General features: G+C 42.9%; 2 protein-coding genes across 3 annotated transcripts; one reads left to right on the forward strand and one right to left on the reverse strand.

The window, feature by feature from the left end:
• Nucleotides 1-1,367: 1,367 nt before the first annotated feature.
• LOC109627488 (N-alpha-acetyltransferase 15, NatA auxiliary subunit-like) lies at nt 1,368-13,583 on the reverse strand. The gene is made up of 20 exons (XM_020084021.2): nt 13,234-13,583; nt 12,301-12,385; nt 11,232-11,336; nt 10,328-10,485; nt 9,928-10,062; nt 9,189-9,342; nt 8,961-9,080; nt 7,313-7,408; nt 6,735-6,841; nt 6,565-6,637; nt 6,244-6,413; nt 5,993-6,145; nt 5,601-5,729; nt 5,144-5,357; nt 4,334-4,527; nt 4,132-4,240; nt 3,922-4,020; nt 3,131-3,274; nt 2,515-2,612; nt 1,368-2,070 (listed from the first exon to the last, which is right to left on the reverse strand). Exons 1-20 carry the CDS (start codon nt 13,285-13,287, stop codon nt 1,861-1,863), a joined length of 2,607 nt encoding a protein of 868 aa, XP_019939580.1. The 5' UTR covers nt 13,288-13,583; the 3' UTR covers nt 1,368-1,860.
• Nucleotides 13,584-14,272: 689 nt separating this feature from the next.
• Nucleotides 14,273-16,965, forward strand: ndufc1 (NADH:ubiquinone oxidoreductase subunit C1). 2 transcript variants are annotated; one of them, XM_020079318.2, is made up of 4 exons: nt 14,273-14,432; nt 15,155-15,258; nt 16,580-16,655; nt 16,857-16,965. In XM_020079318.2, the coding sequence occupies exons 1-3, from the start codon at nt 14,387-14,389 to the stop codon at nt 16,637-16,639; spliced, it is 210 nt and encodes a 69-aa protein (XP_019934877.1). In that variant the 5' UTR covers nt 14,273-14,386; the 3' UTR covers nt 16,640-16,655; nt 16,857-16,965. The 2 variants fall into 2 exon arrangements, with proteins under 2 accessions (XP_019934877.1, XP_019934868.1); XM_020079309.2 differs by having other exon boundaries at nt 16,580-16,651.
• Nucleotides 16,966-17,997: the final 1,032 nt, after the last annotated feature.

A 17,997-nucleotide genomic window follows, 5' to 3' on the forward strand; every position in this document is an offset into this window, starting at 1 on the left:
TGTATGATGGTAAATGGCCTGTATTGATGTATGAATGTGCTGTTGAGATCCAAATGAAGCCCAAGCATGAGGGTTGAACTCATTGGTTGGAATGAAATGTTGACTTGTGTGATGCCAGCACAATATTTTCTTTATTTCTAATTTCAACACCTGAAACAAACCCCACACCAAGACTTTTATTGTTTTTTCAAAAAGACAAATGAACCTGGACATCTGTCTTGCCCAGTTGCTCAGGTTGTCTGTCTCCTTCAGGGAAACGCAGAGGCTACTCACAGCAGCGGATATGTTCCTGGAGATGGTCCTCAAGAGAGATTTCCCAGAGTTCATCACCACCTACTTGAATGAGGACCACACCTTTCTCAGCTCTCAGAGCACAAGACAGGCGGCCGCTCTGGATAAACATGGGCACCATTCCAACCTGTGAAGGGCGAGCTGGAACACAGGTTTTTGTAAACACTTTTGGACATTTTTCATTGAATGGACTTTGCAGATTTGTGCTCCATGTCTGCATCGCTCTGTCACTGGCTGCATGGATCTGATGATGGAAACTACACTTGGGTTTCAAATAATCTGCAGATGTGAGATTTATTGCCTCAATTTCTGTTAAACTCTTGAATGAATTTAAATCAATAACCTTCCCTTGTTAGAAATAAACAAATACCTATCATACTGACGTTTGGGTTTCTGTGAAGACTTGGAAAACAATACAATCCATAGACGACTGCATACTGTTTTCATCGTGTGTGTGTGTGTGTGTCATTGTACAGATGGCCCTGCAGGCAAATACGTCAAAAAGATCTACCACTGAGGCAGCTTTCTTCAACATCAGGCCATCTTACCACAAGATCACACCTAGCCATAAAGAACTGCTGCGTATTCATGGGTCTGAACATTAGCATGTTGACTGGCATCGTGGCTGCTGTGACATTTTGAATCGTGGACCTGAAAATACTGTATCACATCAAGAGAAGCCCGTTCTAAGGAAACTAAAAAGAAACAGGTCATTGCTAACGGATATCAGTGAGGACTGATGTATTTGAGATATGTATCCACACGCAGAAGGAGACTGTTGAGTGAACTATAACATGAACAAACTTCATGGTTGCTGAATAAGGTGGTGTCCTGCATTTGTTCAGAGAAGGGTTTTCATGTGGTAGATTCCCCAGAGGATCAAACTGAAGAGGTGCAGACTAACAAGGCAACAACTCCCGTCATCTGCAGCTCCCTCGGTACTGTCCTCCATGCCCCAGCAGCGCCATCATGTGGCAGAGCAGAGCATTACAGGAGATGTACAGGTAGTTACCTTGTCAAACAGCAGCTCGTGTTCCGAACAACGTTCCTCCAACATCACCACCACAATGTAACCGTTAAGTTTTGCAAACATTGCTTTATTAATCCATTTGTCAGTTTGTAATATATAAATTACTTTTAAAAATGTGAGAAGCAGATGCACCTACAAGAAAGACATGGCATGAAAACACAGTTATAGAAAACCTAATCTGTGTTTACAGAAGCCATCGGAGCCAGCCAATGTCCACTTCTCCTACCATCCTCTTTGTCTCTGCATATCATATGTTTCTGTTGTTTTTTTCCATTACAGAACAAACAGTGGACAGGGCCTTTTTTATTGTTTAAAAAAAGTTAAGTGGGCATCGCCTTCTTGCATGTGCTCCCTTTTCTGTCTCTCCTGTGGTGATCAGTCCATCCAGATCAGTGCAGTGTGGGGGGGGCGAGTCTCAGCAGCCATGGCCCAGGAGCTGGAGGGGGTTGGGATGGGGATAGTGGTGTGTTGGCGGACTAAGGCGTCTGGCAGCGTGTTCACACCTCCTCTTCCTTCTCCTCCATTCCTCTTGACCAGCCTCACATTTCGTTTACCATGTCATCGTGTTCTCCTGCCGAAAGGTCGCCGTTGGCGCTGACTGTGGTGCTGTTGTCTTGGTAACCAGGAGGCATAAAAGCCAAGCTGTAGGGGTAGATCTTATGGCAGGCGGCTCGGTAAGTCTCAGCAGCCTTCTTCTGCCCCTCGCCCAGCTGCCCCCCACGCAAAGCCTCCAGCACCTCAGTGCAGACCTGCAACACACACACAGTTAGTTCCTTACATTCAGGGAAATGAGATCCGTGGGTTAGCCAGCATATCTTTAGGCTAAACCTGTGGTAGACCCCATGGAAACCTGTGGTGCGCATCCTGAAGTGCAGCTCAAGGTTCTTTTGAACCGGTTCTCGGAGCCCCAAAAATATGCCTTAGTCTACAACCTGACCAACTAACCATGTTTTGAGGTGTCATTTGTGTTTCTTAACAAGATTAGACTAAACTGAAGATTTGTGCTATGACGTATATACAAATTCTACAGATACTATTTAGGGAAGAAAAATCAAAGATGAACCATTTACAAATGCACTGAGTAACATCATACTTGTTAATTGATGATAAAGCTGCTGACGGGCTATGTGCAGACATACGTGTAGCTCACTTCATATTTCAGTAATGCAGGTTCTTAAGAATTTGTCTCTTACCTGGGAGCCTCTTCCAGTCAATGACTCATCCAGGGCCGTGGCAATCTCACAAGCCATCTTATCAGAGGAGGGCTCCAGGTAGACCATCATCTTAGCAGCTGCAAACACAGACACGTTTTACTGACAGCTGTTTTACATGTTGGATGAGAGTCCAGGGCACTCGTGACAGCACCTCGGCCCCGATATTAACATCCATCCTGAGAGGTTCCATCACAGGTGAACAGTGTTAAATATTATCTGTTAAGTCGGACTGTGTTTGTGTCCGTGTCATCATTAGCGAGCGAGAGAGAGGAGTCAGGAGGGACTGAATGGATCTGTGAAACTGTAGCAGGACTGAAGACAACAGCTGAGAGGGCAGCCTTTCATGTGGCCCAGGTCGGATGTGGGCTCACTTCACACAGCTAAAGGAACGTGGCCACATGCCTCCCAGACCACCTCTGAACGTGCTCTGAGTGATCAGATCTCAGGACGCTGTTAGGTACATTCAGACTTGAATTTAGCACTTTAGTTAATCTGTGGTACGGAAGTATGCAAACTGACACAACAACATTTTTGAGAGGAGGGGGGAATTAAAAAGGATGATGAAAGATGTCGCGTGTGTGCACATGTTACATACCAGCCAGTCGGTGTGGGATGGAGTTGGAGTGTTGGCTCAGATAGCTCTTGTTGAAGCTCTGAGGATTGTTCTCCCCAAACAATCTGGAGATCTCCTGCTTCAACACCGTCCTCACCGCCTCCGCCAAGTCTGCTCCCTCACTCACTGCACACAACCAAATTAATCTTTCAACAAAATCATCAAAAACTCATGCAACTAATCGTTTAGAATGTGCACACTGTGGCACCGCATCCTGAGGTGCGGGCAGTAAATCAGCCAAAGCTGTGCCTTTTGTCGTTCACTTGACAACGTTGTCTCTTCTAGAGTTTGAAAAATGGCGGAGACAAACACTGCCACAGATACAGCAGAGACAAGTAGTCAAACGTGTGGCAACACTTCACATTTAAACCTTCAGAGAAGATGATTAGATGCAAAATGTACAAAGCTGATAATAAATGGAACAGCAGCTGGTCTGCAGTGAAACAGGAGGCTCATTCAGCAGGACAAGCTGCTGTAACATTTGTTAACCAAGTTTGATTACCTAAATTAACTTTACAGATAACAACAGCAATTCAACGAGGCGTTAGGGCTGTGACGGTAACCGCATTAACGCAATACTGCATGCGAAGCCTACCACGGGATTGAGCTCATTACCGGGAGGGTACCAAGCCCAGGGAGCCATGCACTGCTCCACAAGCAGAGAGCACAGGACCAGGGCACAGACTGAGGGACCCTGCAATAATATGCAGTGAGAGAAAAATCCATACCGTCACAGCCCTACTAGGTGTACAGTGATTCTCCTTCATGCTCACCTCCTTTGAAGAAGCGCACTAGACACTGGTGAAGCCACGGGTTGGAAGGTTCTATGGTTACAGCTCCCTTTATCGACTGCAGCATCAACAGATACTTCTCTGGAGGAGAGAAGAGAATCAAACATGATATTAGTTGGAGTAATTAAAGGTGGACATGTGTTTTTTCCTGATCATAGCAGTATGTTTTACTGCTCTCTGTACGCAACTGACCTTTCCTGAAGTAGATCTCGAAGGCCAGGAGGTGAGTCTCAATTTTGTTGCGCACTAAGTTCTTCAGAGGGATCAAGAACTTCACTGCCTCCTCCAGAGGATTCTCCGGCTGGCAAAACGAGTTAAACATGTCCCATTACTGAACCGAGCCTGTGTATTTATACAGCACAGCTACTGAAAGAGCTGGTGAATGTGAGCCCACCTTAGCCAGTTTGTCTGGTATTAGCTCCTCCTTTGGCCCACCTATCTCCTCATCATCATCCTCCTTCTTCTTTTTCTGGTTCTTCAGCTGCTTCTCCTTCTCAGCAATCTTCTTCTCCTCCTCTAGCTGTGCCTTCTTCTGGGCTCGTCGCTGTTTGTTTCTCAGCTTCTTCAGCTCCTTGTCTGTCAGGTTCTCTACAGAGAGCAAAATGGTAAAAGGAATTGTTAGTTCTTTTCAGTGCTACTTTTAAGATGCCACTGTCACCAATTGTCCCACTGGAGATTCCTGGAACTATAGAAACAGGAAGTAAAGTAGGAACTTTATTTACATAACTTTTGTGCATTCCACTTTAATCAAGCACAACAGCATGATGATGGTGGGTTTCTGATCAGCTATATACCTTTGTTGAATCCCCCCCATGTCTTTGTCCTCTTCCCTGTCATCTATCTACATTCTGTCCTCAAGACAATCAACAACTGTTCTACACTTCACAAAAACATGAAATCACATAAGCTGACTAAAAACTGTTTGTCTCTCTCTCACACACATCTCTCTATAGTTGTGAGGACACTCATTGACATAATGCATTCCCTAGCCCCTTACCCAAACCTTAACCATCACAACTAAATACCTAACCCTTGCCCTAACCTAAACTTAATTGTAACAATAAAACCAAGTCTTAACCCTCAAACAGCCCATTGAATTTGTGAGGACCAGACAAAATCCCCCAACGTCAAAATGTCCTCACAATGTCCTCACAATGTCCTCATTACTATAAATAGACATGTGCGCGAACACACACAGTCTGACCGTTGTCTGCCTGGCTCTCCTTGTTGTCGTCAGTCAGAGGCTTGTCGTGCAGGGCCAAGTAGATCTGGATGGCTGTTCGAGCAGCTTTGTAGAAGAAGGGATGCTGCCGCAGGACGTCCTCTAGCTTCAGCAGGTCCACGTAGGAACGCAACGTCATCTTCCTCATGCAGTAGGTGTGGAAGTCAAACTGGTCGTCTGTGATTTCCACAAAATGCTGATGAAGAGGAGGAGGAGAAGAGAGTGAAGACAGAAGAGCAACACTATATTTAGGTATGCAGGTGTTAGAAGTGATGTTTTGATCACCACTGCACTTTGATTTGAATACATCTCATACAAAACATCCACAGCCAGGGGAACAGAAATCTATTAGTCTGTAAGGAATCACTTGAATACTTCAGGTTGTATTTTTTAAATTCAACAAGGTCAAATGTAGACAGTGGTGACAGCGGAGACTCACCCTCTCAATCTCGTGGCACTTCTTCAGAGCCTCTCCAAACTTGTTCATGGCCTTGTAGGCCAAGGCACACTCAGTCTGGAACCACATGCACTGCATCTCATTCAGGTTCTCCACTGCAGAGGTCCCCTCCTACACAAAACGCACAGAGACATCATCATGTAGAGCAGGAGTCAAGGCTTGAACTGGTCGAGGCAGATGTCCGCCCACGGTGAGCCTGGTTCTGAAAGGTTTCTTCCACTTCTTGATAGTTTTCTCTCCAAAGTTGTCAAAGTGCTGCTCAACCTTCTATGTAAAATGCCTTGAGATCATTTATAATGATTTGGCTCTGAACAAATTGAAAGGAATCTAAATCTAAACCAATATTTCAAACAAACACACAATGCGTCTCTTACCCGTGTGAACTTGGAGCACATCTCCTCTGCTTCTTTGATGAGGCTGGCTTTCAGCATGTACTTTGCACACTTAGAGTTAATGAAGCGGTCGGCTGTGTCCAGTGCCTGAGCCTCATCCATCCATCGAGCCGCTTCCTTTACGTTGCCTGCGTGCTGTGGATACCGGGGCACAGGTTTGAGGATGGGGAAACGTTTAAACACCAGAAACAGTAAGAACATGTGTGTCATTCCTGTGTGAGTTTGTACTAAACCTTGTAGATCTTGGCCTTGATGAGGAAGAGCTCGATGAGTGTGGGTGTGCTGTCGATGGCAGTATTGATGTACTCCAGAGCAAGGCAGGGTTGTTCAATGAAGTCAAAGTGCTGTGCCAGGAAATATTGTACCCACAACAGGGTGGTAGGGGGCTCTTCCTTCCCGTTATCTGTACACACATTTCACATCAGACACAATGAGCGTGTGGTTTACAGCACAGATACACACATGTCTATCTCTATATGGGATTTCGATGGTTTGTGTTACAAATACACCAAATAAATACTGTAAATGTCAAATGTCAAGCAAGCACCACTCACCATTTTTACTAAACATTCGACAGCTTTTTAAACAGCTTTCATAGCCAACTACTAAATCCTCAATGAGTGTAACCTGCATGAGAAGAAAACAAGTACAACTGTTGTATTTCAAACCACCAGGGACTGGGATTTAAATGTGGAGCCAAAAATGTAACTTTCATTCTGCTCACCTTTTCTTTGTCAGTGTAAAGGGATTTGAGGGTAGTGAAAACAGGTGGGCAGCCTTTACTGAAGTTCATCCTCAGGTAGCTGTCCAGACATTCACAAAACTTCTCCCCTGGCCGGCACAACACACAGTGAAGGTAAACAGAAGACACATTTGTACGTTTGATCCACTTCAAACCACTGTGATATGGAGAGAACGTAAAATGTTTTATTGCTGCAACATAGCTGCAGTTATCGCCAAGAACACAGAGGCTGAATCATTTCTTTTTTGTTGTCATCATCAGTGGTCAATACAAGTTAAAGTCTTGAGAGGGTCAACACCAATATTTCAATCACAGACAGGCTGAGCTTCACATCCTGTGGTCAGTCAGTCTTCATTTTAGGCCCAATCCTGTTTGTCATTATAAGTGAGTGAAAAACTACGTATGCATCCCTAAATAAAATATAAATATTCAACCACATCAGCACATGGAATTCTCACTATGTACATGTTAGTCATCTGAGACAGAATATTTTCACAGCTCATTATATCCCTGCTGTGACACAGCCCACATGGTGGTGCGACAGGATGTTCAATGTTTACCTGTGAGGAAACTAAGAGGCAGCCTTCGTGGAACCAGGCCTTTAGGAAACTTGACCCACGATTCCTCGTAGATCTTCTGTCGCTCCTCTATACTGCCTGGAGAAACACACACACAGTCACAGTGAGGAGAAAATACATTGTTTACATTTACCCCCACATTCAAACTGAAGTCATCTTGACCAACCACCACCATATTAAAAGATGACGAAATGCAGAGTCCTATTTCCATGGAGGTGAGATGACAAGTCCAAACAGTGTTCTGATTGGAATCAGTTGTGCCTGCGTGTGTGGTATTCTGGAGGTCAGTGCAGACTCGGCAGATAAGACGTGACCTGCGGGTTAAGTCTGGAGAATTGGATCCAGACTTGAGCCGCAGTTTGCCCTTTCACACATGAAGGGAGGTTCTCTGCACAGACGCGTTCATAGCAGCAACAATTATTGCATTATATTATTCAAGCGAGGGGTGGTGCAGCCGGGTGCAGCAGGCAGAGGCACGAAGTAATGTATTAACTCCGATGTGGAGATCACATCATTTTGTTAACACACCTGCATCAGCTCTTACCCCACATACTCTCTAAGGTGCAGCACACAAGTCTAAACTGAATTAAGGTCAAATCAGTGAGGAGAGCACTGAGCAGTGTCATTCACTAACTATTGCAGTCAGATCTTTTAATTAAAAACTTAACAGCACAATTGTTCTAACAGTAACAGTTTAAAATGCATGATATAATGAACATTTATCATCTTTCTGCAGACTTTATACTCGGGGGCCAGGTGGAGGAAGTCCCAAGTTTAATGGTTTCTTCAACTAAACTAAACAAATTCATGAAGAAAATGTGCAGCAACAATGGAATAATGCTTAAAATGTACATAAATTATGTTAACATCAGAACAGTCGACTGACATTAAAAAAATAATCTTTCTTGTTCATCCTGCCACAACCCCCTCCATAGCTTTAAGCTTTTACAGGTCACATGTACCTATCCAGGATCAATGATCTATTTTCACAGGGTGTTCACATGTACTTTAGGGACAAGAACAGAGGCACCGGTGAAGTCCAGACACTGAAAGGCAGACAATGAGACACTTGTTCTTTTCATGAACATTCCCTTGTTTAGCTGTGTTGTTTCTGAAGATAAATGGGTAGTTCCTGTTGTTGTCTTTGCCATACTGGTGACACTGGAACTCTTCCCCAAAGCCTCCACATTACTGTAGACAGATCCACACAGCGCTCTTATCCCCAAACATCCATTTATCTTCAGGTGCATCCTTTTTGGTGTTATAAGTAAGTATTTTAGAAAAACTAAAAAATACCAAGAGTACGTTTTTAGAAATTAAAATCCAGGGCAGTTTCCATTTAAAATTTGTTTTTTCCAGATTCATTAAAAGTCACTGTGACTTTTACTTTTGACCACCAAAGTCTAATCAGTTAATCTGAGTCCAAGTGAATGTTTGTGCCAAATGTGAAAGGTATCGTGTGAGATATCATGTTCACAAGAATGGACAGGCATACATGTGTACGGCAACAGAAAAAAACAATGCCACAGGCCACTGCCCATCGTGGAGGCATAAAAAGGGAACCACAAGTGCCTGAAAAAATACAAAAGTCAAGTGGAAGCCCATAGTGTGTCATGAGGATAGAGCTCACCTGGCTTTAAGGCTTTTTCCAGGCCCTGGTAATAGGCCCAGTTCTCAGGGTTCCTCTCCTGGAGTCTCCTATAGACCTCTAAAGCCTCCTCTGGCCTCTCCAGCCTTAACAGCAGTTCTCCTACACACACACACACACACATACATACACAGAAACAGCTAAACGAATGCTCTTCAGGACCAACCACATTCATAGTGTTGCTGTATGACACACAACAGTTGAGCTCACCTCTTGTCTCTTCCACAGCCAGTTTGTCACAGATCTGTTTTTCATAGTTGTTGAGGTGATCAAGAGCCTCCTTGTGGAGACTGGCCTCCCTCAGAACCTGGTTCTGATACAGCAACAGCTCACTGTACTCATAGTCCACCTTGTCCGGAGAGGTCTGACACACACAGACATGCGAGTCGAGTCATTCTTTTAGAATTATTTTTTACTTCTTTGACTACTTACAGGATCATTTGTGTTTATTGGAAATTCTACATTTTGTAGGGAAACACTGGAGAAGACAGTGCTGTTGTGTGTGGGACACTTCAATGTCACATTATTGGTTTGTGTCATCACCAACCGGTGGAGCATTGTGGGACTGTTCATTTTTGTTGAAACCATATGTTATAGATTGTTAATTCAACTGTCAGAATTTGGAAACACTAGTCGTTCTCAGACACTAACTCCAGAGACTGTCCACACAATTGGGTCTTGACATTCTCCAGAGTTTGCCTTTCACATATGAACAGGCAGCAGGAGATTCTCTGCACAGCGCTCAGTTGAGGGGTCGTGCAGCAGGCAGGACAAACAGCGTATAAATTCGGCTGCGGAGATCACGTGTATTTGTTTACAGCACATCGACAACAGCATCTGCCCTCTCCTGTCTTCTTTCTAGCGGTGAGAGTGGATCTGATATTTGCCTTGAGTTATGTTTAAAGGAAATCTGCTCAGTTCTGCTGAGCAGTCCACCACTTTGTCTTACCTGTTGTGTTTTGCGGAATTCCTCCACGATCTTGGCAGCCATCTCAAAGTCCTCTAACAGGTGATAGGCCACAGCGTATCCAATCCACGAGGCGCGCTGGGCAGGACGGAGCTGCAGCAGCTGGTACCGAGTCTCCTGCAGAGAGACAACCATCCCAATACAACCAATTACAGGCAATTGTTTATGATACATTTTCCAGTTCCTCAACTCTCAGCCTCTCCTGTGTCTATCTTCACCATCTATCTTTGCCATCTTGTGCAGCAGGATGAGTCTCTGTCTGACCACAGTTGCACATCCCGACCCGGTTTATCCATTCTGATCCTGTGGCCCTCCATCTAGACTTTTTTTTTTTTTTTAATCTGAAAGCTGTTTAAATTCATCTCTGTGAGGTGATCCTCACCCTGTATCCCTCTAGGTCTCTCATCTGGATCTGCAGCAGGGAGAGGTCTCGCAGGATCTGCAGGTTGTCCTTGTCCCACTTCAGAGCGTTGCGGTAACACTTGATGGCCTCATCGTACTTTTTGTCCGAGCGCTGCAGCAGGCCATACACATGCCAGCCTGGGAGGGTGAGTTCAGGAAAAAACACACACGAAAACGACACACACTACCTGGTGTTAATACCAGACCTGCAAACTAGGGTTGTGCAGATGGAGTCTGATAATGGTTAGAGCAATCATCCAATATCAAGACATTAACCTCCCATCATGTATAAAATGATTGTTGAGGTGGGCCACTCTAGTGTGTGAGGCACCATTTCTGTGTTCCTGTGACATCAGTACCGTCAGAGTGAGAACAGCATCTGTTTCTTTTTTCATTCATTACAAAGTATGACTTCCTCTTATCTACTATTTACCTTGACATTTATTTAAATAATACACTTTCCTTGAGGGCCTATTCGTCCGCTTTATTCATGCTGCAGGTTTGCAATGATTCGAGAACCTTCAATTCTATAAATGTTACTCTTTACACGTGTACAAGTTAAACTTTTGTTATTAAAAATATTGTATTGTATTCAATAACTTGTATTTTTTATGTGACTGACAGTCGTCCATTGTAAAGAGCATATTTTAGTCATGTTGGTTAATGGTCATTTACAAGTGCCTGAAATGTATCAAAAAGGGGATCCCTATGTGTCACTATGGAGAAGACTGCCAAACGCTACTGCCAACTCATCATGGGTGACATCAGTGACAAGATGGTGGTGGGGCAGCAGCGTATTTTTTCAGCAGCAGTCTCTAACAATCTGTCATGTGGAAATGTGTAACATGAAAGCTGGGAGCCCTGGAAGAGTGATGAAAGGATACAGACGTGACTCTTAAGGTCATTGCGCAGGCCTCGTCTCACCAGCTCGTAGGCCTCCTCCTTCTTCCCCAGACAGTTGAGGGTTAAACCCTTCATGGCCAGCGTCTCTGGAACAGGGGTGAGGAGGGGTGAGACATTAAGGGAAATCAAAGCTGAAAAGAATTGTCAAGAATGACACTGACTATGTTGACAAACTCAATTCATATATATTATAATATAGAAGGGTCAATGTAACACTGTACTGTCCGAAGTCTCATATGAAACATAACATTAGAGTAGGTCTTGGTTGCTGGAGGTATTCATACTCTCCACAATGGGACTGAGGCTTTTCCCACAGAATGCTACTACACTGTAAGAAATGGGGGACACAATCCACAGCCCTTGTTCCATGTAAAAATGCACTTGGCTGAGGAGCATTTCAAACTTCAACTTGCCCGCTGAGCTAAACTCGACCACAGAAAGGCTTAGTCGCTGCAATTCAAGGGTTTTGGGCACAGTGCCTGAAGCCAAATGACAGTGAACGGGCACTGAAGAGACATATCAGAATGAATGTAAAAGGTGGAGAGGTCACACAAAAATGTAGGCTGGCAAGAATAGTGACCTGCCAAACAACCATTAGTGTTTGGCGGAAAGTTCGTGATGCAGTGGCTTATCGCCAAACTAATAACAGAGAACAGATGAATTATAGATGTTCACCACCAACTCTGGATGAGAGAACCATCAACTCAGATTAGCAAGTAGCAAATCATGGATGAGGTAAACCTCGAAGAACAAATGACATCAAAAATGTATCAAGGATTAATTATTGTGAATGTTAACTGCAACTGTAGAGAGAATGTGTAACTAATACAGCCTAATATTACATTGAAAGTGCTAACCTGGCTAACTGACATAGGTGATCAAACATTAAGTAATATTAGTCAGTGACGTTAGTTATAAGCTTACTTGAGAGTAACATTGTGTAACAACAACTCGTATACGTTCTCCTCAAACGCAGGGGGAACAGTGAAAGCGAGGCACAATGGTGTCCTGAGCAGTTCACTGACAGTAAACAAGTCGCTCTTCTCTTACCTCCATGCTCTGCAAACTTTGGGTTGCCCAGGATCTGTTTGCAGAACTTCAGGCCATTCCGGTACTGCTTGTGCTCGTAACATCTCTGCAACAGAGGAGGGAGCAGATTTCACATGGGGCGTCTGAGGCCGACAGTCTGTCATCAGGGGTCAGTGTGCAAGGACAAGGACGTGACTGATAATGCACTGAATGTAAAAACTGTGTGACAAGGAGCCACCCAGCTTACTGATGCTTTCTGCTGTGTGTGAGAAAAGCAGGAGGTGCACCAGACCCTGCCTCCTCCTCAGGACAGTGACACTGAGATAACTGGAGAAAAGCATCATGAGAGAACAGTGCACATGATGGAGCGCTGCTGATGACGTGAGACGGCATATTAACACAATGGCTCCGTATAGAAGTGACTGCTGCAGCTTTAGTGCTCAGTATTTGTCAAATTGTATTTGTTTTTAATGTTTTTAACAATCACTGTCAAAAAGTGAGACTCAGATCAACATTCAATTTCTAAGTAGGTGCAGGATAGCTGTCTGACTCCACACTGGTGTTAACGACCAGTGTTTCTGTGGGCTACACGGGACAGATGTGAATATAACTCCACTGACACGTTTCCAGGCTGAAGGTATGAAGTACTGCTCGAGTGCTGAAGTATCTCCAGCTAAGTTGTGTGTGGCTGTCACTCACACACTTCAGGTGAAACAAGGCCAAAGCACAGCTAGGACAACACATGACAGTTTGCTAACCAGCCGTTCTGCTTCCCTAGCACCGCTGCTCCAACCCCTGCTCGCTAACACAGGAATGATCACTACGCTGGGTTTGGCGCACTGGATATCTTGGCTTAATTCACGAGCAACTCCCTCGCTACTTGCCACAACTGGTGGCTACTTGGCAAACTAGCTTTAGCTCGCAAGCTAACGTCATCTCAGGCATGTAGCCTACCAAAATCCTCTTGAAGAGGGCATTCTCCTTCGGCGGGAGGCTGATTGAGGGCATGGTGCTGGCTTCCTACGCCTCCGTCTGTCCACACATGAATAATATCCTCCAGGAGTCAGGGGTCCTGGTCTGTCTCTGTCTCTTCTGGCTCCTCTCTCACGTGTTGAAGCCGAGGCCCCCTTCTGAGCAAAATGGCCGACGTGCATGCCAGGCTGTTCTGAGTCTGCGTGTCTGTCACTGCTCGGAGACCTCGGAGGACAGATGCTGCCATGTCTCAGGGTTTTATTTGAAGATGCATTTAATCAATAAAGAACACAACTTCTCCAGGTTTAGATGAAAGTACTAGGAGAAGTGCTCCCCTATGTTCTACCCTGTGATCAAACCTATACATTTAGAAACACTTGGCTACTCAGCAAATTGTCACTTGAAATGACTTGATCATTTTTAACTAATTGTGCAGCTCTTAATGTTGCTTAAATATTTTAAAGGAGAGATGAAACTCTTCACATCATCATCAGAAAGGCAGATATATGTATAAAGTAAATACTTACACAGAGGTGCATTCAAGGTACAGGACAGGGACATTAAAAGACAACACAGAGACAAAATTCAAATAAATCAATTTCAAATCAGAGAGAAACTACTTTCAATCATAAGAAAACAGGTAAAGGACACAAAGAAATGTTGAATGAGTGAAATAATACAAATAAAATAGATGGAGGTGTAAAATAATAACATTCAAATACAATGATATTATGATAATTATAATAATTTGACAAATAATTAGATATTATGTTTGTTAAAGGCACTTTTGGATAAAAGAACAATTCAGTTTGCAGACAAGATTTTTGGTGACAATGTTCAATTCCACTTAGATTTCATTTAGTGGCATGAATTATGTCAAACCGAGTTACACCCGCTTCAAATAGAGGAAGTCCATGTATCTTTTTAGTTATATTTACAACTGTCATCAAATAACAGGCTTTTATAAAAAAATTACATTATTATTATTTATTTAAAGAAAGAAAGAAACCTAGAACTTCTGAGATCGATTTATCTGTGATCTCTGGATCATCTACTCAGCCTTGCCAGGAAGGTTAATCGACCGCGGTGCGGCAGGATCGCAGATTGGGACGCAGGGGTCTGTCTTTCAGTCACAATGGCTTTCAACCGGTTTTTATTGAGAGCTGCTCTCGACAGCAGAGGTGAGTGGACATCATGATCGTGTCTGCACACACTAAGACTGTGTGTTTTAGCTCACTGTTCACACCGCCGGCGTCGTTGTTAATTTTTAAGCCTGACCTTAGCTTAGCATCCCTGTAGCATTGCAGTCAGACAGGCCACCTTTCTCCTCAGAGTTGTGTTATAGTGTAAAACGATGTGTACCCAGGGCCAACACATTCCTACACGAGCTGATGGAATACAGTCAAATACAGAGATATTAATATGGGATAACAGCCAGGCCAGTCACATGGGTCACCAGTCTCTGCTTCATTCATATCACATCATATGACTATTTTAATGTTCATGGCTGGGTCATGTCCTGGCTACATATTAAAGCTTCGGGATGTGGTCAAAAATTATATCGACTTATGTCACACAATCACATTATATTAAGTGTTTAGACTGATATCTGCTCCTGAGTTGAGATTGTAGTTGTAGATTATTCTTCAGAGAACGACAAACAAACAGCTAAACATTTTTCTAATCAGCAGGAGATCAATTATGTGTTACACCTCCTCACTGTGCTTGCACAATCATAAGCATTACATTGGCATGTCTATAGTGAAGCTTCACTATTTTGCCATTGATGTTATGGTGATAATTATTGATACTGTTATTGCCCATCACTATCCCATATACATAGTCTATATGTATTTTCATGAGACTCTGGGTGGTTCTTCATGCTGTTGTGGTGTTTTTTCAGTTGGATCCAGATCCATATTCACGGGCAGCAAGCCTGACACTGCCAACCCCAACTGGCTGCGAGTTGGACTTGCCTTTGGAAGTTCTGTTTTCCTTTGGGGCCTGGTAAGTGATGCCATCATTTCACCTACACACAGTATCTACTAATTCCAGGAATCTGTTTCTGTAACACATATCTCAAGAACTGTTTATCTTAATGGCTTCACACTCTGCATGTGTATTTTCAATGGCCCGAGCAAGTGCGGTATGTGATACACTGAGGCGAACAGCGCTTAAAAGCAGTGGCAGCTGGGACTCATCAAGATTAGTGATGTTGTGGCAACTGATTCCAATTCTCCAGTTCAGTGTCCTGTGTACTGAGTCAAGCTTCACTGAACTGTGAATAAAGAGGTGGACAGCTCTTTGTGCAGCAGCGGGGGGGTTCAGGGTTCTGTGGGCTGAATTCAGCGGCCTGTCTTTACTTGCTGCAGATCAATTACTGTAGATCACTTTTACACTTGAACCAAAGCAGCAACCAGCATTACGACATTCTAAACAGCCAGGTTTAGAATGGGCACTGTACTAGAAATATTAATTGCATGCATTATGTTTTCCTGGGTTTCTCTCAGTCTACTCTGTTTATACATCAAACATACCTTAATTTACTTATACATGCCTTATAAGTAACTTCTTTCTTCTCGCATTATCTCACCCAGGAGAGGGCAGCAATGCACAGCAATTATAAATAAACTGAAATATGTCTTTTAAACTGTTGTAAACTGATCAGAGAATGCTGGACCTCAAATTCAGAAGAATAGCTGTGACAATTGCAAATGCAACAGACCTGCAATTCAGCCTCCTTTCATGATGATTAAAATGTTTAGTTCTTGAATCTGAATCTGTTTGAAAGATGTTTTAATTAATTTAAATCGTCAGCTGTAGCTGTTGAACTGCTATGTTATACTGAGATGTGTTCCTAATATATTGACCATCCCATTCATATGACTCAAGATTGACAAAGTATGAATATGCTTGTTTATATTTATGGGAAATATTGAAAAGTGTGCGGATAATCAGAGGCTTTCATTTCTCATGCTGTTCTGAGCTGCACTGATAGAATAAGTCAGATCACAAACACTGTCAGGAATTTTTTCGCGATCCAAAATTTTGCGATGATGAAGCAAATATGTAATCTTTACATCGATGTGGAACCCAGACCCAAACGGCTCAACCTACAGACACAATCAACACTGCATTTGCATGGGTCCTCAACAATACACACATGAAGTTTGATCAGTGCTGTCAAAATAATCGGACACACTCATTAATGTAGATCTGGAGGACGGTTAAGATTTGTGAATTGTGGATGGTAATTCTAATATAAATAATGTGTTATAACCAGATGGTACATTAAATTACTTGTGGCATTGTTGTCTTCTACCTGCAGCTCTTTAGGCAACACAGCACAGACGTACATGAGTACAAAGCTAGAAACGGACTGGAATAACCCAACATGCTGGTATGTGAGTGCCTTTTTATCTTGATCATAATACATTTATACTGAATAAAAATTAAAGTCATTCATAATTATTTAATCTGATGCATATATTGCCAAATAGTATGATTGGCATTCTGTATGTTCAGTATGAAATAGACAGTCTTAGGTGTATAAATGAATAACATAAATAAAACATGATACTTAATGTGGTTCTTTTCCTGTGCAGGGGCTCGTCACGTCCTCTGGGATTCACCCGTTTCTCCACTTGTTTCTTTTTCCACTGCTCCTGATTCCTGTATTCTCTGTAAAATAAAGATATATTATGTCAAATAAGATCCAAGGCTTGATCATTGTGTTCACACAAACCCACAGTTGCTGGTATGTTACAAGTGATATACATTATATATGTATGAGATACTTATATTCCAAACATCTTTTCCAATATAAGTGTGGCTTAAATCAAATGTTATAGCTTGTAGCTATCACATATCCTGCAGGAATATCTCATATCACTTCTGGAACAAGTTTTAGTTTACATATTTCTGCTGATTATTTTCTGTTTATTTGCCCACAGTATCCACTCAATATTTCCTACCTTTTTAAATTTCACAAACAAACATGTCCGCACCAGAGCCCAATCTACAGTGTTCAACTCCAGGACGGTAACCTGATGCTTCAAACATTTGGAACAATGAGGTGAACTCTGTGGTGATTGTTGAACGCTGACAACATTTGGGTAAAAAGAATGCAGCTGGTGAAGACGGACACATCTGTAGATGTACGGAAATCCTCAGATTGTCACAAATATTCCAATTGTAAAATCAATAGGCTGCAGTTAGATTACTCCAGATTAAATGATGCATTAAACTGCTCATAATTTATCTGGGTTTGTTGAGACAGTGTAGAAAACTACATGGATTTAAATAGACAGCTTCATATATTTTTCAGCTAAGACTATGTTTCAGAAAGAAAATTACAGACTGTTCACATAAATAATGTAGCATTAAATGTGACTGTATCTTTTATCTACTTCTTTCTACAGAACCTGATTTAATGTCGCATCTGATGGAGGTTGCCAAACAAGACACATGGCCATTTTATAGGCTCAATGCCACACTTGTTGCTTCAACCTACCCTGTCACTAAAGCTGCACTCCTCTGAGGAACCAGCCATTGCTAAAATTGCTACTGGTGCACACACAGGAATGTCAGTGCAGGCAACATATTTAGAACTGTCATATTGTGAAAAAGAGAGAGAGACACTAAAAGTCCTGGGCTGAGTTCTAATTGTCTATTTTGCTTATGGTTCCTAAATTAACGAAATGACCCAGATCTTTCTCTGTGGCAGCCATGATACGAGCTGGTGAA

This window comes from Paralichthys olivaceus, chromosome 9 (assembly GCF_024713975.1).
Source record: "Paralichthys olivaceus isolate ysfri-2021 chromosome 9, ASM2471397v2, whole genome shotgun sequence".
Taxonomy (NCBI): Eukaryota; Metazoa; Chordata; class Actinopteri; order Pleuronectiformes; family Paralichthyidae; genus Paralichthys; species Paralichthys olivaceus.

Excerpts from the sequence above, each read along its gene's own strand:
- LOC109627488 (XM_020084021.2), bottom strand. The coding sequence starts at position 13,287 with ATGCCCTCAATCAGCCTCCCGCCGAAGGAGAATGCCCTCTTCAAGAGG. Across the intron at positions 12,386-13,233 it reads CCCTCTTCAAGAGGATTTTG|AGATGTTACGAGCACAAGCA; the intron begins GTAGGCTACATG and ends CCTCTGTTGCAG. Across the intron at positions 6,842-7,312 it reads GCCTCTTAGTTTCCTCACAG|GGGAGAAGTTTTGTGAATGT; the intron begins GTAAACATTGAA and ends TGTGCCGGCCAG.
- ndufc1 (XM_020079318.2), top strand. The coding sequence starts at position 14,387 with ATGGCTTTCAACCGGTTTTTATTGAGAGCTGCTCTCGACAGCAGAG. Across the intron at positions 14,433-15,154 it reads AGCTGCTCTCGACAGCAGAG|TTGGATCCAGATCCATATTC; the intron begins GTGAGTGGACAT and ends GTGTTTTTTCAG. Across the intron at positions 15,259-16,579 it reads CTGTTTTCCTTTGGGGCCTG|CTCTTTAGGCAACACAGCAC; the intron begins GTAAGTGATGCC and ends TTCTACCTGCAG.